At 55.7% G+C, this 23,924-nt stretch overlaps 1 protein-coding gene across 1 annotated transcript; it reads right to left on the minus strand.

Moving 5' to 3' along the window:
* Nucleotides 1-538: 538 nt before the first annotated feature.
* Nucleotides 539-23,071, minus strand: ISM2 (isthmin 2). Its single transcript, XM_072863913.1, has 6 exons — nt 22,023-23,071; nt 6,951-7,211; nt 6,101-6,455; nt 5,106-5,246; nt 4,504-4,581; nt 539-3,975 (listed from the first exon to the last, which is right to left on the minus strand). Exons 1-6 carry the CDS (start codon nt 22,698-22,700, stop codon nt 3,458-3,460), a joined length of 2,031 nt encoding a protein of 676 aa, XP_072720014.1. The 5' UTR covers nt 22,701-23,071; the 3' UTR covers nt 539-3,457.
* Between the last annotated feature and the right edge of the window lie 853 nt (nt 23,072-23,924).

The following is a 23,924-nucleotide window of genomic DNA, read 5'->3' on the forward strand; positions in this document are numbered from 1 at the left end:
TCCCCTTGCTATCATTAGCTGTTGGTTCTGGAGGCAGTTTGCCAAATCAGTTTTCCAGCTGGGATGCTGCTGGGTTGTTTTTTTTTTTTTACACTCACTCCCATGATGAACACCTGCTTAAAGCAGTGTGCTGGTGTAAGGTTGTCTGGCACCCAGGTCTGGCCAGGCTGAGCATGGAATAAAATCTGGGGTCAGGGCTGAGGCACAGGCAATGCATTTGCTTCTCAGCACTGACCCTGACGGTCTCCTTGTAGGAGGCTTCCTTCCCTGTGAGCAGAACTTCACATATCTGATGGCTGTGGGCTCCGGAGGGTGTCTGCTAGCTGTGATTCTTGCAGTCAGGCACCATCAAATGCAAATGCTAAGGGAAAGAAGCAAAGCCACCAGGGGTTTTGCTGCGGCTGCAGCTGGGGACCCAAGACATGCAGCATTCAACGTACTGTCATCCCTCTCAACCAAAACAAATAGCAACATATGCTTCAGTCCCAACTGAATGACATCAGCAACACATATGTATATAAAGTGCTTTATTGCAGCATCAGAATAAAGAATTCTTCTCTATGAAATTTTGTAGAAATAAATGACATTTTATATATATTATATATAAAAAACACAATAAACTTAGGAAGTGGAAGCTTAGAGATTCATCACTTAAATAGCAGTGGGCTGGACAGAGTCTTTGATGGGATATAAAAATAAACGCTTGCCTAATGTCTATTTTTCTCATGGTGCCCCACAAAGCCTCCAGGTGTGTAAGGTGCTCGTGTGAGGAACGACACTGCTTCTTGTTTCTCATGCTCCCGTTCATGCCTGTATCGTCCAAACCACAGAGGCAGCGAGGCAGAACAGCCACTTGGCTTTCAACCAGCTTTGGGGCGGGGGGGGGCTCAATGCAAGAAAATTTTCTACTTGCCCTTGGATGGGAACTCCATTTATTACAGAAATTATAGTTTCTTCTTTGGGAGTTAGACTGGTTGACTTATTCAGTATAAAGAGGAAGAGGGTGCAAATCCTGGGTAACAGTCCTTATTGTAAGAGCTTCCTCAGAGAGCAGCCAGTCTAACAAATTGGCTGAGCTATTGAAAGTCTCCTTCAAGAAAGGCTATTTGCAGTGGTCCTGCTTCCATCCGTGGGTCCAATACTGGACACTAGGCATATTTAATGGGAGGTTGTTTTAAAGAAATCTGTGCACTGATGGTAAATAAGCTCCTCTGAGAGTCTGCTGATGTTAATGGACATATGACAGGGGAGAGGAAATATGAAGATGCTCTGCTGAATGACAGAAGATAACAAGCTCATCCTTCCATGGCCTTCGCCACTCAATTTGTCTGCTTCCCATACAAATGCCTCCATGTCTGCTGCTGAGCCTCCCCACACACGTCCCAGGCTCCCAGAACCAAGCCCCCAGATCATTGTCACCCCCTCTTGACCACCTCTTTATGACCTACCTCTTTACCAGAAACTAGTGAGCAAATGACCATTTGGGCTAGGGAACATGTAATGGTCATGAAAATTTACCAGGGTCTGGATCTCCATCCATGCTTATTTGGTTGTGTCTTCCTTCCCGCCCTTTACATAACACTGGCCATCTCATTCTGCACGCCTGTTGGGAAATGGACGGTGTCTGCTTATGTTTTGATAGCACCCATAACTGGAGTCTGGGGATACAAATGTGGAATAATAGTTAAATAAGAATAATTCAGTGATAACTTCGTAAATACTTTTGTTTTACCAGCAATGAAGCCTTAGGTACTGATGACCAAGGATGCAATATTCTATCAGTAACCAAGGCAAAAGGATCAACATACACTCAACATATATAAGACACTCCCAGAAAGACTCACCAAAGAGCTATCAGACTGTGGATATTCACTGGCCCTGGAGAAAGATCCTGCAAGAAGGACAGACCCAGCACAGGACAGTCAACCAAGGACCTCTGCACCCAGAGAGATGTTTTTTTGTCCAACAGTGTCATGCAGAAAAACATGGAGTAGCCAACAGCCTTGGGTGAAACCTCTAGTCTAGAAATGACTCCATTCTTCTTTACGTGTGCTTGACTTGCTCTTTTATTTCCTCTGATGCATAAATTTGCTAAATAAAAGCTACGAACAGTTTCTGCCAGGTTCAGCAACTGAATGTCCAGGGATAAAGGTGTTCAGCCTAGTTTCTCTGTGGGAAACCTGGGAGCTCCCAAAATACGCTGGGAGAAACTGCCATGGACCTGCAAAGAGCTGAATAAAACCCAGGCAAGACCAAAGCGCCAATGGAGAGCATCACAATCCATGATCTGCAGACACCAGGTATTGACATTATTAGCACGTGTGTGTCTTCCTCCTTTGGAGCCACACGTGCTCGCCTGGCCAGGCAGTGAGCCTGAGCAGTGCAGGGTGTGCTCTCAACTTGCTTTCTCTGGGCTGCCTCTCGCTGGGGGCCTGGGCAGACACAGCACGGAGCAGGGCCCGAGGCCAGCAGCACACCAGAGAGGGGCAATGCTGGGTGCTCCCAGCAGCGCCTGACTTGTTGCCACCAAGAACTTGGCTCGGTGCTTTTTGCTCCTCTCAGCAATGGCACGAACGGTGGCCAAGCTGCCTCCTGCCCCCGGCAGGGCCGTGGGTGGGAAACGCAGGACTTTCTGCTGGGCCATGTCACGGGTGCTCCCGAGCACTGAAACCTGCTAGGGGGCTGCCGGGGAGCCGAGGTGTGGAGGCGGGCTGGTGGTGGGACTTGCACAGGTGCTGCCACCCCGCTCCCCCAAGCACTGAGGCAGAGGGGCTAAAATGCACACAGGTGGTGTCCCCCCTGTGCTGACCTCCTCTGAGGTCCACCCGTGTCTGGCTTTGGCACCACGTTCCCTTTCGCAGCCAAAACCACGGCGGCAAGGCAATCTTGCCAAGGGAGCCCAGGCAGCCAGTCTCCTCCTGCCCCACTCCCTCCCTGGACCCACGAAACCCTGCTAAGCCTCTCCCTGCTCCTTCCCAACCGCGCATGCAAAAACCCGAGGAGAGGGGAGGCCCCACTCTGCACGCACGGCTGGGACAGCCCTGCCCCTCCCTGGGAGGCCCCACCACCAGCGTGTGCCTGGGCAGGTGTACAGGCAAGAGCAGGCAGCTCTGCCTGCAGCGGGCCAGCTCCTCAGAGGCAGTGTGAAGCCAGCAGGAGCTGAGGCCATTTCACCCTGCGGACGCCCAGCTTTCAGGTTGCATTGAAAGATCGTAGAGAATAAAAGCAGATGGGAGCAGCCCCCCGTTCCCTTTACGCCTCCCATCCCCTGCGGCTCTCCGCGCGCCAGCCCAGGCCCCCGGGTGCCAAGGCACCCCTCTGCGGGGGCGAGATGGACCGCGCATCCTCCCGCTCTGCCCGGGGCCAGCAAGGAGCCCATGAGCAGGGCCGGGGCTTCACCAGGCTGGGCCGGGGTGGGAGCCGGCGGTGGCCGTGGCTCCTCTGAGCGTGGCTGCGGCTAGTACTCCTTGGCCTCCTGCAGCTGGGAGAGGTACTCCTCCTCGGCGGGGTTGTCAGCACACCGTCGCCCATTGTTGGGGGGCCGGACGGCGTGGTAGCGGCTCCAGTCGCCCTTGCAGAGGATCCAAGGCAGCATGTCCACCTTGTAGTGCAGCTCCGGGGAGAACTCGGTGCTGATGAGGTTGGGGACGCCGGCCCCCTTGCCGCGGGTGATGAGGTGGGTGTGCTCGTCATAGCAGCAGTGCTGCGCAGCCAGGGTGGTGCTGTCGAGGGAGAGCATGGAGCGCAGGCAGAAGCGTGCCGTCGGCTTGTAGATGTCCAGGCGCTCCTTGGGGCCACTGGCGTCCCGCCATCGGAAGCTCTTGCCCTGCCGCTCATCCCGCAGATTGACAGCACTGTAGACGGCCTCCAGCGGGTAGGAGCAGGGGCAGCTGGGCAGGTCCGTCAGCACCTTGCTCAGGTACTTGGTGAGGAAGTCGCTCTTGCAGTTCAGCCACTTCTCACAGCTGTCCACCTCTGGGGGGGAGGGCACCGAAAGGGTGAGGGCACGTGCAGCCCGCACCCCGCTTTACCCAGCTGGCATTTGCCCATGGCCTCGCCAGCACCACCAGCGGAGCCTGCAACTGCCAGGCAGGAGCTGCCAGGCTCCTGGGACGAGCTGGAGCCAGGCGCCATCCCTGAGGCAGTGACAGAGGGAAGGGGTTTCGTGCTGGGGCAGAGCTGCCCCTTACAGGGGCTCTGCCCGGGCCACCCATCGTGACAGGCTCTGGGCTGGCAGCATCCCCTCATGGGAGAGGGCACGTGACAGGCTGGCCTCGGCCACTGCACCGTAAAGCAGGACCATGCTGTAGCAGGGCTGTGGGAGGAACTGGGTTTCCCAGCATGACTGCCAAAACCTGCACGTGGCAGTGGTTTGGGTGACTTAGGTCTGGACACCAGATGCAGGAGCCCTTGGCAGAGCCCTCCCCACCAGCCAGCTACACCCCCCATGGGGTCTGGCACTGAAGCCCCCAGTGCAAGGCAGAGGCAGAGGCGGAGGCTGACCTGAGTTGAACAGCTCTGTGGTGTTGTCGCTTTTGAAAGGCATCTCCTCTGTGGGGAAGACCATTTCCCCCTCTGCTCCTTGAGAGGGAAAAAAACAACCAAAGAGCCAGGTTGAACACCAGGAGGAGCGGCGGGTTTTTTCCCTCCGTAAGGGCACCAAACACCACTCATCTTCCACCCCCTCTCCCACCACTGCTTTGGCAACACAGCCCTGTGCCCGGAAGGAAGGGCCAGCAGCAAGACACGCAGGACAGCCCCACCCAAGGCTGTGGGTTATGCAAATCCCACTGGATGGAGCCAGCTCTCAATATGCCTCAGGACAGGATTTCAAGCTCCTAGTGTGAGAGAGGTGCAAGGAGGCGCACACCGAGCTGGATGCCAGCTCTACCACCCCTGGGCACCACATAACTGCCGAGGGAGCCATGAAGCCCCATCAGAGCTTCTTCGTGGAAACAAACCTCCGTGGTCATTAGCCCAGATCACATTAAACATAGATAGTTCTTTAAGCACGAGCAATGCCCAGCCCGCAGCGGCAGGGGACCAGCCCACATCAGGGTCAGACAGCTTGCTCATACCAAGCACTGGTATGGCCGAGAGCTCACCAGGGCAGCGTGGCAGGTCGCAGGTCCTCGACTCAGTCGCTGTGCAGGCGTAGCCACAGGACCGGGTCCTCTTCTGGTTGCCACTGCCACAGGTGATGCTGCAAGGGGACCATGGGCTCCACTCTTCCTCATCTTCATAGTCTGTGCATGGCAGGGGAGAGGCAGAGAGTGGTGAACCTCAGCAAAGCCTCAGCAGGAGAGGAGCTAGTAGCCACCCAGGACCTCCCTCAGCTCTGCCCTGTCCCTGGGATGTCCTTTACAGAGATGCAGGGCCAGTGCTGCCTGGGGCACACGGAGGTGTCTGGCCATGTGATGCCAAGGGCCAACCCTGTCCTCGCTGGCAACCACAGGGAAGCAGCCCCTGAGCAAAGGCTCTCATTCTTACAGCTTTGCCCATGGTCGTACCGACCCAGACAGGCATCGCTGCCTATCCCCATCGTCACCGAACCTGCCTGATGCACTGGCCATGATGCTGAAGCATCACATATTAGCAAAGGTTGACTGGTTTTGGGCTCGTGGCCAGCAAGCTGCAGGAGGGAGCTGCCGTGGTGCCCTGGCCTGTCTGCCCACCGGCACCTGCCATCTAGCCCTCTGCAGCTCCTCTCCTGGGGGATGCCCAGGTCTGTGGCAAAGGCTTCTGGCACTGGTGTCACTGCAGGGACCTGAGTCAACAGCAGCAGCACTTGCCATTAAACATTTACACCGTGTTTCTCATCTGAGCATGCCTTCACTGGAGTCCACACTCCAGTATGATTACATGCAAGGGCAATTCCTGCTGGGACGCTGGTGTGTCTGACTGCTAGCAGCCCCAGCTGGGTGCTGGCCTTGCTCCTCGGCATGCTTGCTTATTTTTTAAGTAGGAGCTGAGCACCAGCGTGCTGTGATCCCAGGTGCAGGGCTGCTCCCCCTGCAGCGAGACAGGGCTGTGGGTCAGGCAAGGGAGGGCAGGGCAGCGCTGGTCTGCAGGGCAGCTGCATGAGCCCAGTATGACTCACCATAATTATACTTTTCCTTAAAGATCCAGTTTTTCTGCCCGGGCCACTGCTGGTCCCAGTCACCTCCCACTCCACTGAGCATGGACTCTTCCTCCTCATACTCTGCTGTGTAATCTTCCTCCTCCTCTTCCTCCTCCCTGTCCCCTACATCCAGGTTGTCATCCTCTTCCTCCTCCTCCTCCTCCTCTTCCTCCTCTTCTTCCTCAGCAGGGTCGGTGTATTCCCAGAAGAGGGGCCAGAAGAGGTCCTTGTGGGACAACCACTCAGAGGACGTCAGGGACCAGTCATTGCTTGTCTCCTTCAACAAGTCCATCTCCATCTCAGCCTGAGGATCATCCACCACTTCAATAGTCACCTGGAGGCCAGATACAAGGCAGGGCAGTGAGCCTGGGAACAGCCCTAGGACAGACCTACCAGCCTATGCACTGGTTCCCAGCCTGAGCAGCCAGAGATGCTTTGGGCTACAGGACCACGCGATGAGTGCAAGAGGTCTCGCCTCATCCGGAGGGACTGAGCAGGGGCAGAGCGGGAGGCGCAAGGGGGCTGGTGGTCACCCACAGGGACCAACACCACCCTCAGAGACTGAGAGGTCACCCCCGTAGGAGCGTTTGCTCCTGCTCTATGGAGAGGGGCTATGGGGGGGCAGGGAAATGGCCATGAGCAAATTGCTCTGGCAAGGAGCTCATCTGCACCAGCTATTTGCATCCAGTAGTTACCAAGAAGACAGATGGCAGTGGCCACACGGACCCCACTCATGAGATCTTTCCTCTTAGGGAACCAAATGAGGCTGGGGAGCACACGCGCTGCTCGCCTGCATCCTCCCCGCAGCGCGCCCAGACCTGCTCCCCACCTGGATGTTGGGGTTCTGGGCACTCAGGTCCACGTTAGCCAGCCCTGGCAAGCTCTGCAGGTCCAGCACGAAGGGCAGGCTCTCCTCCCGGCCAGTGCCGCTGGGCTGGGGCACCGCTGGGCTCCTGGCAGCCTGCTGAGCCACCCCGCGGCGCCTGTGCCGCCGTGGGCTAGCCTGCCCGCTCCGCCTCAGCCCCCGCGCCTTGCCCGATGGCGGCAGCTCCTCGTCCCCCGCCGAACTGGGGTCGGATGAGGCAGAGACCTGGAGAGGGAAGAGGCAGTGACGACATCTCCCAAGAGTGGCTGTGCAGGGAGCAAACCGCTGCCCAGCAAAGGGAGGTCTGGTCTCCTGCACCAAATGGTTCCTCCACCCCATCTTATTGCAGCATCAGGGCAGCAATTAACATGTTAATTAATCAAGTTAATACCCAGTGGCCTGTGCTGTGCCAGGGCTCGGCCCCACTGCACCTGAACAACCTACAGGTCTACTCAGGCTGGTGCTTCCCATCCCCATGCCCACCCTCTCTGCACCCCTCTGCTGTCCCATTGCCCATCTCACCTGGCTTTCCACTTCTTGCTCTCCCTTTTTGGCCATCGCTTGGTCCCTGGAGATGAGTAATGGCAAGGGCTGCTTCTGGTCACAGAGTTACCAGAGCTCATGCTTAATCATTTTATATGTTTATATTAAAAGTTTATAACAAGGGCTTTATGACAAGGGGGAAACCTCACCTAAATTGTTCTGTGGTGTCGGTATTAGGGCAGACGACTTCAAGCAACACAGGTTTAATTGAGATTGCAGACGCTGCCCAAAGGCTACCACAAGGAGGGAAAGAAACTGCTACCTTTATCTCCTTGGGAAAGGGAAGATGCCCAGTGGAACAGGACAATAAAACTTACTTGCCAGTGCTGCCAATGGCTCTAACCGCTGCTACTGCTGCAGTGGCACGTGGCGCTTCACAGCCAGCCCTGCCCAGGAGGTGCACGGGGAGTGGGCAGGGAGCCTCGCCGGGACGGCAGTGCCAGCCGGCCGGAGGCGCGGGGAGGCAGCCAGTGAACCCTGCCAAACGGCCGGGCTCGCGCCGAGTTCCCACGTTCCTCATCCCTGCGCTCGGCGCATGCCGGCATAAAAGAGCGCGAGTCAAAGGGCCAGCAGGCTCCAGTGCGCCCGAGAAACTGGAGATGGGAACAACTGGCAAAGCCCCCCCGCGGCACTGGCCGTCCCCAGGAAGGTCTGCGGGGCCCCGCAGCTCGCGCCTGGGAGCGGAGGTGCCCAAACCCCCAGCATCTCTGCCAGTGGCTGCCTATTTCTGGCTGCCCAGCTGAAACCCCCTTTTGTTCCCAAGCTCTCGCCCTTCGCGCCAGCCCAGCCAAGAGCCACGGGATTAACGAAGAGAGCGGCGTGCCCCCTCCCCACGGGGGAACGCAGAGAGGCATTTCTACCTGCAATTAGAGCCAGATGGTTTGGGGAAGGACTCCCCTCCCTTTCATCCTGATCACTGGAGCACTTCAAAGGCAGCTGGAGCCTGGCCAGGCTCTCATGAGTGCACACAGCCTGTCCCCAGCCCTGTGCCCGCACATCAAAGCCCGTGACCCCCCCGTCCCTGGGGGAGGGAAAAGAGCAGCAGGGACGCTGCTGGTCCCTTGGCTGCTGCCCAGAGCGGGCTGGACGCGGGGAAGGGCCAGTGACAGACTTCACCAGATGGGCCCGGAGGAGAGAGGGCTGCGGGGAGGAGGGAGCCTGTGCTGCCCGGCGAGAGCGTTTGGGCAGGAGGGCGGCTGTGGCACTGCTGGCAGCAAATCTGGGGACAGAGCCCTCTGCCTGCACCCTCCCCTCCCAGCTCCCTCTGCCCCCATCCAAAACCACAACGGTTTTGGGAAGGCCCAATAGGAAGGATGGCCGGCTCTGCCCCAGCCTGTCTCCCGGTGCCTCAGTCCCTCGCCAGGTCTCCTCTTGTGCCCGTGGACTCCCTGGCAGGGAGCAAGGAGGAGCCCAGGAGGAGCAGAAACAGCAAGGGGGGGCCGAGCACGCAAACCTGGCCGTGTCCCGGTGCTGGCTGCACGACACTGCCCGCCCGTGCTGGGTTTGCTGCCAACTGTGCGTGCCCAGTGCAACCCCTGCACAAGGGGCTGCCAACAGCCCTGCGAGGCTGGTGCTCCTGCCTAATTTGCAATGAGCTTATCAGGGCTGGGTGAGCTCGTTCCACAGACAATCCAAATTTAATACACATGGAAAGCGAGGTCTCCTCTAGCAACAAGATCCGAGCTCACCCAAGGACATCAGAGCAAGCGAGCCAGGAACAGACTCCAAGTCTCCAAACTTACATGCAGTGCCTAATTCAGATTTTACGCCCAAACAAGCTCAAGAAATTCAGAGTACTGTTCCCACAGGGAAAATGTAGAACTGCCCCAGGGGAACTGGCTGCGAGAGTGTCGCAGGGCGAACAGAACTCCCTCAGCTCCCAAATCCTCTGCAGGCACAAAGACCCCAGGGGTGTCTGCCCTGGATGGCCCAGAGTCCTCCAGCAACAGTCACTGCACCGTACCACCCAACCCTTCCCTCCTGCTAATGCCTGCATCGCTCTGAGGCTTTGCTGGGTTGAAATTTGTCCCTGCATCAGAAGATGTCCCTCCTGAGCAAGGTCCTGCTCAATGTCCTGCCCCAGCCAAACAAGCCATGGATTTTAGCGAGGTCCCATGAGGCCCAGTGCTCCCTCTGGGTCACAGCATCCATGGCACCATGATCCTGACGAGCAGATGTGTCTTCTCCGTGTCACCAAGGGGGTCCCGCCAGCCATGCAGGCAGCTGCCCTCGAGGGTCACACTCCTGCTGTGCAACACCCACCCTCTCCTCTGCTCTGCCTCAGGAACAGCTGGATAAAGCCGTCAAGCCTGGAGCTAAGCCACTGCAGTGCATCGGCTAAAGGAAGGGAAGAGCTGGCCTGTCCAGAGAGAAAACTCTACTCCCCCACTCTCCACAGAGCACAGGAGAAAGGCTGCAAACTGTCACAAAGATGGTTGTCAGCAGCTCCCTTCTCCTTCTGCCACTGGGGAAGGACGCTTGCCACCACACCGCAGAAGCAGAGAGCACAGTGCCAGGAAGCCATCAATATCTTGCAGCCAAGCTCCAGCCTTCTCCTGCAACCAGCCAGCACCAAGCAAAGGAAAAAGCCGAAGGGGGAATTGCCATAGCTCCTCCTGCATACACTTGGGATGTCCTGCCTGGCTGGGAATAAGGGTTTCCGGGGCAGGAACCCGAGAGGAACTCTGGGGCAGCACTCTGGAAAGAGCATGCACTTTCCGTTTGTGAAGACCGTGTTTAGACTGAAGGCTATAAGCAGGATCACATCTGCCTCCCTACCAGCCCAGGAGCCCTACCCACATCGTCCACGCTCTCCCACGTGTAGGACTGACCACCTAAACACCTTGGGGCACAAGCTCAGCAAAGATGTTAGGAAGGGGAAGGAACTCATCAGCAATTCACCCCAGTGTTGTGCCTACTTTGTACATAACATGGGTGACAAGCTGTATGGGGAAGGGCCACAAATAATTTCTCTAGAGACTAAAGGCTGGTATTTTCCCATTTCTAGTCCATACACCTCTATTAAAATTGGTCAGAAACCTGAAGATGGCAAAGAGAGCAGCCGCAAAACCATTTCAAGGGATGGAAAGACTTTTCCACTGAAAGACTTGTACAATTCAATTTGTTTGTCATGTTAAAAAGAGAAAGCACTGACTTGATTTCCCAGTTCTTTAAGGCAATAAACCACTAGGCACCAGAGACTCTCTAATCCAGAACAAAACCACATAATAGGAACCAACATGTCCAAGTCAAAGCCAGACAAATGCAACTGAGGAATAAGGACTGTGCTTTTAACGCTGTAGGTGACTAACCACAGGAACAAGCTAACAGGGAAAGTGGCAGTATCTCTTGTGGAGACAGTCAAATCCATGTCACTGGTCTCAACACATATGTACCGCATCTGTGCTAGGGAAGAAATTCAAGGACCTAATGATTTCTTCTGGTCTTAAAATCTGTGATTTTGCTATAAACTTCTCTAAGACTCTGAACTAAACCTGGGTTAAGAAAGCAAATGATCAACATTCACGTGCTGCAGCTCTTACATAAAAATGATTAGAGATGTGACATCTCAGATCCTACAGCAGTTCAAAACCTGAAAACATCAACAGACTAGTCCCTGTGCTGTACTGCCCTTTGGCAATGAAGGACACCACTACGCTGCCACCACAGCCACAAGTACTTGTCCCTCCAGCGCGTCCCTCAGCACCTCCGTAGGCACTGCAAGTTGCCAGTGAACCCACCAGCAGCGCTCTTTGTAACTACATACATTGCTGAGCAGAGCTGCTCTTCATCACAGGGTTAAACCCAAGCCAAGTACACTTGAGATAACTCCCCAGGGAGCAAAGCACTGCTGGAGCCCGTGCATCAGCCTGCGCATCAGTGGAGCAGAGCAAGTGAGTCCCCGGCATAGGACAAGCTCAGAGGATGCAGCTTCCACCCACACCTACCCCGAGCCAATTAGCAAGCGCATAAACTTGTTCAGCTTGAACCGAAGAAACCTGTGCACACAGGAGTCGGATCAGAGGCAACGTTCAGGCTGTGCTGTGGGCTTCTTAACACTGCAGTGAAGAAAATGACGTATTTGCTAAAGGCCAGTATCACACTGGGCTATAACTATAAGGAATGGGGGGTTTTGTTGCTTAATCATTACTGCTTGTGTTAGGTTTCCTTTGAACAGTTTTATCACGCTGAACTGAAACAAGAACCCACCAGAAGAACTATTGGTCTTTTCCTGAATAGAGCTGAGTCTACACAAGTGTCTTCCAACTCTTTCCCCCAAGCTCTCTCCAACATTATTTTAAAATCCGTCCTGCAGTTTGTTGCAAACTTGCCCACTTATGAATTAGCCAAATACAAAATAGAAATCAGAACATTTTTTTCTTTTTATTTTTTTTACCATAAAACTTTTCCTTTCATATTCACCTAAATGAGCTGCAAAGATCTGGAGAAAGCTGTCAAAAAAAATTTGTCTTTGGACTGAAACCAGGCAGGAACAACTCTAGAGCAGGGTTTTACTATAAAGGTATGGAAGCAGAGGGACACCCATTGGTTGCTCCAGAAGGAAGCCCAGCCTGTCTGGGGGCAGCTCTGGAGCTGTAGTTTGCAGAAAGGCTCAGAATGGTTTTTGCTGGTGGGAGGGGGAGAAAGGGGAGGTTTTTCCAGTGCTAACAAGTAACACTGTTAAGTCTCTTTAAAATAAAGGAAGGTTGAACAGCAGGGTAATCAACAGGAACAAATCCAGCATGCCACGCTGCCTCCCTCCCATAGTGCTGGGCATGCTCTCTCCTTGATGACCCCACCACAGACACTGCTCAAAGAAAGGGCTTTTTTAGCCCAGCCGGCTGAGACTGCCTTAGCCTCCCAAGGGCTGTAGTTTGATCCTCCCGGCTCATAACCCACCCACCGGCACACAACCCATCCACTGGCACAGTCTTTCAGCCAGATGGAAAATCCACTGGACGCACATCAGGCAAGTCACCCCTGCTACCCATCAGCTCATCACCCGCTTAACAGATTTCCCAGAACTGTGCCAAAGCACAGCGTGCTTCTAGAGGTGTCAAGAGCTGGGTGGGTACCTACAAGAAAATGGGGAAGGCGAAGATGCCACTCAGTCCCTGTTACTGTCTATAAGACCTCCCGAGCCACAATCCCAATGATCAGACACAACACATTTAGACTTATAGGCAGGTGGTTTAGCAGGAGCCGTCACTCAGGGTTTGGACAGGTGAGCTCTGGAAGATCTGCCAGAGGTAATTTAAGGCAGCAGACACCTCCAGCTGCGTCCCTCTTCTTCTGCCCTGGGTTACACTCTTGCCCGAAAATGGGCTGTGGCACAAGTAAAGAGCAGGACCACGATCTCCCAACTGCTCTACTCACTGGTCCATTTCAGGATCCACTCGCGCTCAAGTGCTGTTTTTGTTTTTTTAAATAAAGACACAAGCATCTCCCTTTAGGTTTTGGGAGAGCTCTGCAAGTGCTCGTGGAACAGACAAGGCACTCGGTTAGCATGCTTGCGTGGGCAGAGCCTGTTTATGACAGACCAGCAGGAGCCAGCAGCAAACCGTGGGCTGTGCAGATATTATTATGCTCTCATGATTATAATTTTCATGCAGTTATCAAAATACTTTAGATCATATGTAATCACTCTCTTTTCTAACTAGCTTCATCCCAACTGTCTTGAGTAGGGAGCTGCAGGAGGCAGCATCAAAGGCTTCCTCACATCTCATTTATTTTCATGTCTCACATTTATTTTCATGTCTCACAATTGCGACAACTGTAATCTCAAAACTCTTTCCAAGATTGGTGACTTGGTTGCCCCCAAGGCAGAGCCAGCCCTGGAACAGAAGACACCACAGCACAGAGAAGCAGCAGCACGCAGCACCACGAGGAGAAAGGACACGGCATAGTTGACTTTGTGCAAGACCGAAAACAGGGCAGTTGGCCAGACTGCTGTCAGTGCTCCTCACCGCGCGTCCCCGTCGGCACAGCCCAGCCGTTCTCACCGCAGCCAGCTCTCCTGTGGGCACGCCGATGAATAACTTGCCCTTGGCATCCTCAGCCAACTCCCCAGGTCACTTGTGACACAAGGAGGACAAGTAGGAGCCCGGTGGCTTTTCATCTCTCTCCATGCCTGCCTGTTGCCCTCCTCAGTATCAGACACAGGTGCTTCTCTACCATAAATATCTTCTCCCTCTTTAACACTGAGACAAGTGCTGTAAACCCCTCATTTTGCAGACAAAGAAAATGACCTGCCCCAGGTCCTCAGTAGCCTGTGGCAAGGCCAGGAATAGATGCAGGTCTCCCATGTTGTACTGGGAGAAGGCTCTTGGGAAGGTCCACCACAGCTCAGCTTCTCCTCTCCACCTGCCCCCCAGGAGGGACTGCCATGCGTCCCACATGGATGAACCATACAGGCCTTGCAGTGGAGAAGCTGGGACATCTGGTTAGCACCACTGACGTCCCAGCACAGCAGCCGGGGCTGTCCTCACACCAGAGACGCTGCCCAAGTGCACAGGTCCAAGGGCCGACCCTTGACAGGTGGTGCCTGCTGCGAGGAGCCCAGCCGGTGGCAAGGCCCCCTCACCTGAAAGGGAAGGTACCCCTGAGACCTCTGCTGCAGCCAGGCCAGCTGGGAGATGCTCAGATAGAGCACAGCAGTGTGTACGGGAGCAGGGCCCCTGCAGGGACTGCACAGAGAGGTCCCGCGGAGAGGTGAACAGACACACATCCATACCCTCTGGTGCTCCCTGGCAAATGCTTCTGCTAGGGCACATGTTTTCTGTTAACATAGTTGAGCTGTAATACACATAAGCTCTTAATGCATCGGACTGAGTTGCTGTTAACTTGTTCCAGCTCTAAACCCCATATGCTTCAGTAACCATTAACTTGTTCCAGCTAATGATCCACATTTGTTAGCCTGCACACCGTAACCCTCCAACTGCTCCAGCTGCTGCTTCCTTCCCCACCGCAGCCCAGGCAAAACTGAAAAAGGAAAGAAACCCCAAATATAGTGCAGAAACCGGAGGGACCGGACCAATGCCATCCTCCTCCTGCCCCCCCAGCCTGCTAGAAGAGGTTGCAGTGTGGGGGGAACACAGGGCAGGCGGGAGCGCAGGGGGCACCCGCTCCCCTTGTTCCACGCAGGGCACGCAGGCTTCCCCCCCATGCAGGCAGTGGGGCAGGGAAGGCAGCTGACCAAACAGATGCAAATCCATCAGGGATCCCTTCAACAACAGACAAAAAGGGCACCTGAGCTGGACTCGGAGCATCTCTATGCCCTGCACAGGAAGGGATCCAGGTAGGGATGCTGCATCTCAGCTTCCCGAAGGGGCAAAGCTGGGGTCACTCACAGCCGGCAGCCCCTGCCCCAGGTGCTTGGCTGCAGCTCCCCAGCCCAGGGGTGAGCTCGGCTCCCCTCCCCAGCCCAGTGCCAGGATTTAATGACTCCCGCAGGTCAGCGTGGGATGGAGAAAGGGTCTTGGGGTAGGGAAACCTTCCTCTCCAGTCCAGACTGTGTCATTCATAACTCACTTGTTCATAAGCGTTTCCAGGACAGCCCCTGCTACTTCTAAGTGCCTCACCAAAAAATAATTACTTTTTTTTTTCCCCACCAGATGGGAGCCTGAGGCTTGCAGGGCTGCAGAGGCAAGTCCAAAGTCAGAGGAAACCTAGGGCACATCCAAACAGGGAGCCCCACTTCCTCAGCATCTTAGCCCCCAGTTGACCCCTCCTCTTCCCTTTGGCCAGTCACTTCCCAGAGGGACCTCAGCTGTAACCCCAGGGTGGGCACAGACATGCAATAGCTGAGCTGTAATCCTGGGTGCGGGGGAAGCCAAGCTGACCCTGAGACACCCACAGCACCTCCGGGCAGCCCCACATCTCCTCCACTGGAGGCACAAGGTGGGGCACCCTGCAGATGCTCCCCAGGAGAGAAGAACTAGATGCTCCCCAAAGGGAGATCTTTCATTTTTAAGGAGCAGCCAGCTTAACCATGTAATACAACTGCAGTGTCCCCAGAGGTGAAGGGGTGGGGGGGGAACAGCGGATGTAAAGACATCTGTACAACACCTTGTCTCGCTGGAGGTGCTGCATGGCATGGCACGGCACAGCTGGCCTCCCCTGGGACTCTGGCTGCTGCAGGAGTGGCTGCAGGTGAAGGGGAGGGCAGCAGGAGGGAGCACTGAAGTGGTGGGGAGGAGAGGACATCCCAGGGAGGCAAAGAGGTGCCGACCCTCTGCTGGTGGGACACCTCCTGAAGCACTTCCCGGCCATCCCACGAATACTATCCCCTTGCCCGGCAAGCACCTCGGGGCTCAGCTGCCCGGAAACAGCCAGGGCTGGCTTGCTCGCCCCCAGGCTCAGGCTGCCGGGGCTGGGATGAACGGCTCACCTGAAGGGCTCTGTGCCCATGCCATGCACCAGCCTCCCGCTGCGCCCTACGTGATGGAGGCTCCCTTGGCTGGGGACATGTTCCCAGCCCTGCCTCACACCCCAAGTCCTGCATGCTAGATAAGGCTCCAGCAGGCTGGGCCAACCAACAGCTCCTAATCCAAGATAAACCTACGTCTCACCACCTCTTCCCTGCATGCACAGGCACTCCCTGGACGTCTGCAGCTGGGTCCCCACCTCGCGCCCACGCAGCGGTGCTGAGGACCAGCAGAAGGCAGAAATTGACTGCATTTTGTTCCCTTTGAAGCTGTATCCTTCCCCTGGAGACTAAACCAACCTGCAGCCCAAGACACATCGGTGCCCTTCACACCAAGAACCACCTGGGACTCAGAGGCAGGTAGGTCACCATCTTTTTGGTATCTTCATCTCATAAGTACTGAGATGAAGTATATCTCATAACAGCTTCTCAGACAAGCCCCAGGAGTCCCTAGACACAGGGAACGTACAGAAACTGAACTGCCTGGAAGCAATACCATGCGAGCGGACTTTTACAGCTGGCCACGTAAAAGCATCTGACAGCCCAATGAAAGTTCCCTGCAAAAATGGTCTACCAAAAAAAAAAAAAAAAAGAGTCCTTGCACTTTTGCAAGCTTCTGTCTGAAATGGAAATGTTTTCACAGTGAAACAGGGCTCTTCCCTGCTTCTTGGCTACAAGCTCCGGTACTTTATACAAAACCCAAGCCTCTGGCTAACAACATTTGCTTTGGAGGAGCTGGACCGCACAGGCCACCTTGCTGTCATGACTGTAGCTCAGACTGTCCTCAGGCTTCCCTATGGGAAGTGTTCGGGCATCTTGTTTTGGGGATTATTCCGAGTGGAAGAATATTTACTGACACTATGGAAAACAGAAGATCCCTGGTTTGCACTCCCTACCCCTAAGACACCGACAAGAGGAAAGCAGGAATTAATCCCCAGCGCACTCCCTCCATCACCTTGCTGGGCTGGGAGGGACCACGGCTGGAGGCAGGATGAGTCCCCCGGCCTGCCTGTCTTTAAGGAGAAGGTCCGCAAGGGCCGGACACTTTTGGAAACCCAGAGAGAGGGCCGGGCAATGCCCTGTGGAGCGATTTATGCCTAATCTCTTCCCCTTACATGTGCCTTTTACAGGAACCCCTTTGATTGTGACAATGGGAAGGCAGCAGACCTATTTGTGCAGTGAAAAGGGAAGAAGCCCCCTTGTTGGGCAGCTTCCCTACACCCGGCTCCCCTTTGTTTCTGCTCCTGCCTCAGCCCCAGGGCGGGAGGGTTTTCAACTGTGTTGACTAAGATAATTTGGCACTTCTCAAAAGGAAATTTGCTACAAAGGGCGAAGTACCTCCCTGCGCACAAAGAGCCCCTTTCAGAGCGGAAGGATGCTTCAGTGCACGTTTTGTACCCACAAATCCGACCTCCGCCAAGGACAAAGCCAGGGACAAGAACGCTTAATTGCTGAAGAAATGAAAAGGTAAAAAGCACATCCGCAGGCAAAATGACTCTGCTACTGACACAGCCCGCAGCGGCCGCGGGGATCTGGCCGTGCAGGCAGCCAGCACCCACCCGGCCGCCCACTCGCACCCCGGCTGAGCCCTCCCGACGGGGCGGCAGCGCGGCGAGGTGCCCCACGCAGGGCAGACGTGGGTGGCAACGCAAGCGGGGGATCCGCAGCAGGGCGAGATGGCTCTGGGGAAAGCGAGATCCTCTTCTGGCCAGACAGCCCTGGGGAGGTCAAGAGGGACCAAGAGCTGGGAGGAGGCACATGGCAGGCTCCTGCAGACCCCCGTGCCTGCGCAGGCCAGAGCCACCCCCGGGCTCCCCCCAGCCCATCACCCCAGTGGTCTCCCCAGGCAGTGTGTCTAGGCTACGTTAGGGCTCCCGAATGACACGGCTACCCCGACTTAGTCTCCTAACAAGCTCCACTCAAGCCCAGCCGATGTTTCCCTTCAACGGTTTTTATCTAGTACAGCCATGCCACGTCGCCTTGGAGGTCCTTTGCTCTCTGCTTGCTGGTATCTCCAGCCAGGCATCACGTCGCTGCTATACATTTAATTCTTAAGCACGTCTCTGCACTCAGACTCCCTATGCACAGGGCAGGTCGATTTAAATCAAGACTGCTACTGATGATTTTTAATCAGCAAGCAAAACCTCTTGGTATAGACCTTCAGTTTTAAACGTAGTTTCTCATCGCTACTCTCGCTGCCTGATGTAATCAGTAAATAATACATACTGTTGTTATTCATTTCCTTATTTCTCAGGGGCCAGGACCAGTCATACCAGGTGCTGTACAAACCCACTGATTTGCAGCCAACTACAGCCCTTATCCTACACTTGGTATTTCTTTTGTTGCCCTCCGTTATCTCTTAGTGCAGACGCCGGACTTGCTTTGCTCACAGCCTCAGACCAGGGGAACTCCAACAGCAAGCTCCAGCCTGGATTCTCACCCTGCCCCTGTCCCAGCCCCACAGTAACACCCCCGGGTTCCTCGGGGAGCTCGCTGCCATTCCTCTTGGCCCCCTCTCTCAGAGCGGTTCCCTCCTGCAAAGGAGCACCCACCAAGCCCACTGGAGCTGGGCTGAGCGGCTTGGATCCTCCATAAAACACTGCTGGCTTGCTCTGCCGCACCCCGTCACTGCCAGGACGCTGACTACCAACACCCCCATCACTGTCACTGCTGGTAGTATTATTTCTGTGCACAGTTATTGAAGAGGTTGTGTCGGTTCACACAGATCTAATAAGTTCTAACGTTTACATTTCTAGCATGTTAGAACATTAGCTATTTTCTATTTACTAGAAGAGTACTGGAACTGATTGGTATCGGTCGGAAGGAATCCAAACATCTATTAACAATGCTCAAAGCCAATATTTTGAAATCCAGTGAGTTTATCAAAACATATTTTTTGCATTTAAACCTCTTGACTTCATAAATAAACAAAGCATTAAGCAATGTGATGAGCTGTCCCTTGTCTCCAGAAGGGACACAGCTTTTCCAAGTATTCAGTTACCCAAATTTGAAGAGCTGCTGGCGTGGCTCAGCACTTGGACCTGCCACATTTCTGCCCACGTCAGACTGTGATGCATCCAACCTGCAAAAGCGCTTCTAAAAACCCTGCTGTACACCTGCCTGCTGCTTCAGAGCCCACCTGCCTTCCCAAACATCGCCAAAAAGCCTCTGAATGAGAAGGTATCTTCTCTCGTTAGATTTAAGTCACAGTTTGGAAAGAAAGTATTCTGCCTTTTCAACTTCCAGTCAAATAGACTGAAGAAATAGAAAATATTCTCGCTACATCTGTTGCTTATGCTGGGCTCAGTGTAACTCAGGCAAAGCTTTTCTGCACAGTATCACAGCTGCAAAAATGTAAATGCAAGTGCTTGCTCCTTTGGCAATGAGTAGAAGTAACGGATCCTGACTGAGGTACAGGACTTTGGGACATACCAATAAGGCTATGGCCCAAAGATAAAGCATGTGTTCCCTCCATCCTTCCTGCAATTAGAAGACTTTCTAACTCAAAAATTTACTTAAAACCTTAATGGTTTTAATTTTTCTAAACTATTTTAGTATAGAAGTGCAACTCTGAGGCTCAGCACAGACTATAAAAATGTCCATTCAATTCTAAACCAAGGAAAAATGTTTGCTTTAAGTAAAGATGTTAAATTAAAATAAGTCAAAGTTATGTAATTGTTTAATGGGTTTGATTGTCTATCTGCTCTGCTCCATCATTTCTATTTTTCTCCTCCTGGCCCCCTTCATTCTACCCACATCTGTAGGGCATTACCCATAGTGTAACCAATACTCCAGCTGTGGCTGCCCTGCTGCCATAGAGACAGGACCTATCAGCGCTGCAACAGGAACCATCTGTGCCTATGACCCAAAATCACTCTGGATTTTTTTTTTTTTAACCACCATACTGCTGCGCTTGTGCTCTCTGCTTTGGTTCAAACAGCCAGGCATGGCTACTCCAAATTCTCCCCTACATGCACCAGAAACAGAGGATTTCCTCCCAAAACACAGCTAGAAGACACATGCCAGTACGTGCCACTTTCTCCCTGCCATGCCAACTGTGCAGCCAGTACGCCAAGGGATGCAGGGCGTGCACGGGAGCACCAACAGACCCCCAGAGGAATCCATTCTTCATCTTCCTCCTTGCTCCTAACCTCCACCCTCAAACCTTTGCCTATAAACTTGTATGTTTGTATTTCTGCGAGAAGCAAAGGTCCCGGGGACAGAGGCTGCGCTGTTTAAGTGCCGTATGTGATCTTTGGCTGGCCGCACAACGCTCCCTATTCACAAACTGGGACTGACAGCAGCTCACCCCACTTCCCGATGTTTTTTAGACATCAGATGAAAAGGAGCCTGAGATTGCGCTGCAGGGTCCCGTGGCAGGGACCTGCACAGCTCCCTAACATGCAGTTTGTCCCTATCCTACGCCCCCTGCCATGGGGCTGCAATACTTCCCTGGATTTCAAGCATAAATCCCTACTCCCTCTGCAGCCAGAGCCCGAGCACACTCTGCCTGGCATTCGTCTGGCGAGTGAACTGGCATCTACATCTATGCTTGAAGTTTCACAAGCAAAGTACAGCACCAACATGGTATTACCAGCGCTATAGCACATAACAACCCCAGCAGTCCCGTTTGCATCTGCTTGGTCCACGCTCCAGTCAAAACCATTACCAGGCTCAACTGGTGGTACTTGGCTGGACGCAGCCCGTGCCCTCTCTTGCTCATTGGCCAGGCTTTCCATGCGGCAGATCCCTTCTTCACACTCGTTCCCTGGATTTCATGCTGGAAGGGAGTTTAGTGTATCCGACAGGAGCTGCTGGCATGACTCCTCTGCAGATCAGCACCATGTTTTGGCAATAACTAGCAGTAAGGTATATTCTCATCACTTGGCACCTCCTCTGCCAGTCTGACTGACACTGCAGATCAAACCTGCCACTTCCTATACTGCTGTCTATCACCAGCAAGGGCTGAGCTGCTCTTACCCTGTCCTGCTCAACCTCCTCCTATCGCCACTTTTCCCACTTGCTCCTTTCACCCACTTTTAGAAGTAGCATTCTTCAAAAGGGTATTTTTTAAACACAGCTCTGCTGCCCGAACCACTTTTTCTCCAGAGGACAGTTTCAAGATGGCAACAGCTTGTTTTAACCGTTCAGTTGTCTGTCTGTCTTATTCAAACCCTTCTCCCTGCCCTCCTGGTAGTTTGCTTCTTCCCCGTTCCCTTCCTGTCGTCCCCATCAGGTCCCACCAGTTGGTTCCCAGTCTGACCAGTCCCTCACTGCCTCCTGAAGTTTCCCCTTCCACGATTCACGCTCCGAAGCCAGCGCTGGCCAGGACAGGGCTCTCAGAGCAGCGAGAGATGCAGCCCCGGGACTTCCCCCCGCAGCCCGTGGGGGTCCCGAGGCCGCCTGCCCGGGGGACGCTGGTGGGGCGCAGGCTGCCGGGGTGAGAACGGAGCACGACCACTCGGGAATCTGCCCCAGGGCCGTCCCAGCGGGAAGGAGAGGTGGTGGGTGAAATCCGTCACGTCTTATTCTTCTGGTAGCGGAGTTCTGGAGTTCCTGGGAAGCCACCAACCTTGCTAATTTTACTGCAGGTCGGGTTGTGGCCGGACTCCTCTCTCCTACGAGGGACGTTGCCCCCTGGAGGCAACGGATCTTCCCGGGCACTGGGTCACGGCACTCGGCCCCGATCTCAAGCACCTAAACCAGCCCCTTTCCTGCAGCCTCTGTGCAATGCAAAGACCTGAGGCTACCCGAAAACCCCGGAGGCCGGGAAAGGGCTCTGCCCCTCAGCGAGTGAAGAAACGGCCCAGAGGAGGGGAGGCACAAAACCCTGCTTCTCCCCGCCGCTGCTCCTGCACCCGGGGCTCCGGGCGGCCTGGCCGCGGGGACACGTGTTGGATGCTGCTCCCTTCGGAGATGCACAACCGCCTCCGAGGGAGCCCCGATGACCGCCCAGGTGGCCGCCTGCCCTCCGCAGCCTTCCCGGGCAGGGCAGAGGGTGCGGACGCCGAGGAGGGCTCGCCTCAGCACCCTCCCGGCTCTCCGTCCTTCCCCAGGGGCTGCCTTACCTCCGCCAGCTTGGAGCTCCTCTCCTTCGGGCTGTTGCTGCGCTGTTTCCTCACGGGCAGCCCCCTCACCGCAGCCAGGAGAGTTGTCAGAACGACGAAGCCGAGGATGAGCACGACCTTCCCTCTCATCAGAGGCATCTCTCCCTCCCGCCCCACCTCGCCCGCCCAGGGCAGGCGGCCCGGCAGCACGCCCGCCCGCAATGCTACAAACCCCGTCCTTCCTCGAGAAAGCGAGAGGAACAGGGAAAACTTAAAAAAAGAATAATATATGAAATATCGCAGACGGGAAGTGCAGTCCCCCGCGGGTGCGGGCAGGGGCAGGGGCCGGGGCAGGGTCCGCTGTCCCGGGCCGCTCCGCTCCCTCTGATCTCTCTTGCAGTTTGCCGAGCACGTTTCGGCGTCTCTGCTCCCCGGGGCTGGCCCGCCGGTGCCACTGATGCTGAAGGGTAACTCTGAAAAGGTTCGCAAGTGTGTGCGGGGAGGGGGGGGAGAGGGCTTCGCCTCCCCACCCCCCTTCCTAATCCCTTCGGCAACCTGATTTCTTTTCCTCCTCTTCTCCTCCCCCCGCCGAGTCACTCCCCGGCGCTGCCGCGGCTCTTCAGGCAACGCCGGCCACCGGAGGGCGGGCGGCCGGCCGGCCGCTCCCCACGCTGGCCGGGGAGAGGCTCCTTCTCGCATGAAGCGCGGTCAAGCCCCTCCTGGGCGAGCGGCGCGGCAGCCGGCCCCGGGCACGGCACCGCCGCGCCCCTGCCCCGCTCGGGGGCTGCCGGCGCTGCCAGAGCCCCCCCCCGCTCCCGCCGAGCGCTGCCCCCTCCGGGGCGCCGCCGGCCGCTCCTCCCCTCCCGGCAGCTGCATGGCCCGGGCGGCCCCGACCCCCTCAACCCGGCGGTGCCCCGCGGGGCGCTGCCCCTCCGGCGGGGCCGGCCCGGCCCGGGGCTCTTTGTTCCGCTCCCGGGCGGCGGCTCGCCTCGGCGGCGCCGGCCTTGCACAAGCCCCGCGGCACCGGGCGCTTCCCTCCGGGGGAGCCCCGCCGCAGCGCCGGGGCTGCGCCCTCCCGGCGAGGCGGGGCGGGGCGGGGCGGCCGCGGGCTCCGGCGGCTCCGGCCCGGCCGCATGAGGCGGAGGATGGAGGCGCCCTGGGTGGAGAGGCGGGAGCCGGGCCGCGGCGGGGGGCTGGGGAGGGGGCTCAGCCGCATCAGGCGTTCAGAGCCCCCCGCCTCGCCCCCGGGGAGGAAGCTTTCGTGCGCGGAGCCGGGCTCCGCTTGCAAAGGCCGCCCCCCTCCCCTTTTCCGAGCGGGGGCCGCGGGCTGCAGCGCCGGGGCTGGGGCCAGCCCCACACCTGGGCCAGCCCCTGGCAGGCAGAAACAGGGCTCCGTGCTCCCCGGTGAAAGCTCCGGCTGTTCCCGAGCTGCGGGAGGAAGTTTCCATCACTCAGAATAAGTCTTCATTCTTTGATGTGCTCCCTCCTGCGCCGGCAGCATCTTTTCTAGCCCCCAAAGCCCCTTGGAAATACGGTGTGGCTGTTTACATGGGGTCTAGAGAGCATCTTTTCCAGGACCTCCACAGGCATTCATCAGCCGGTGAAGGAAATTATTAGGGAAATGATTATGAAGGAATTATTAGGGAAAGACACCAAAAGGAGGTTTCGCCAGTGCCGGCACAGACCCCAGAAAGGGACACCTAGCAGAGAAAAACAAAGTCCAACATTTCTACAGCAGCCTTAGCGCAACCCTGCAAATCACCTGGGCCCATTTGTGCACCCACAGCTGCAAACAGGACCTGCACCTCCTTTTCAAATACCGACATCTGGCTTATGCAAACTTAGGGCTGAGATTAATGGAAGGAAATGTTTAAAACAAGGCACAGACTGCAAGACAGATGTGAGGTCAAGAATCCCATGCGA

Source organism: Ciconia boyciana, chromosome 6 (genome assembly GCF_034638445.1).
Source record: "Ciconia boyciana chromosome 6, ASM3463844v1, whole genome shotgun sequence".
NCBI lineage: Eukaryota > Metazoa > Chordata > Aves > Ciconiiformes > Ciconiidae > Ciconia > Ciconia boyciana.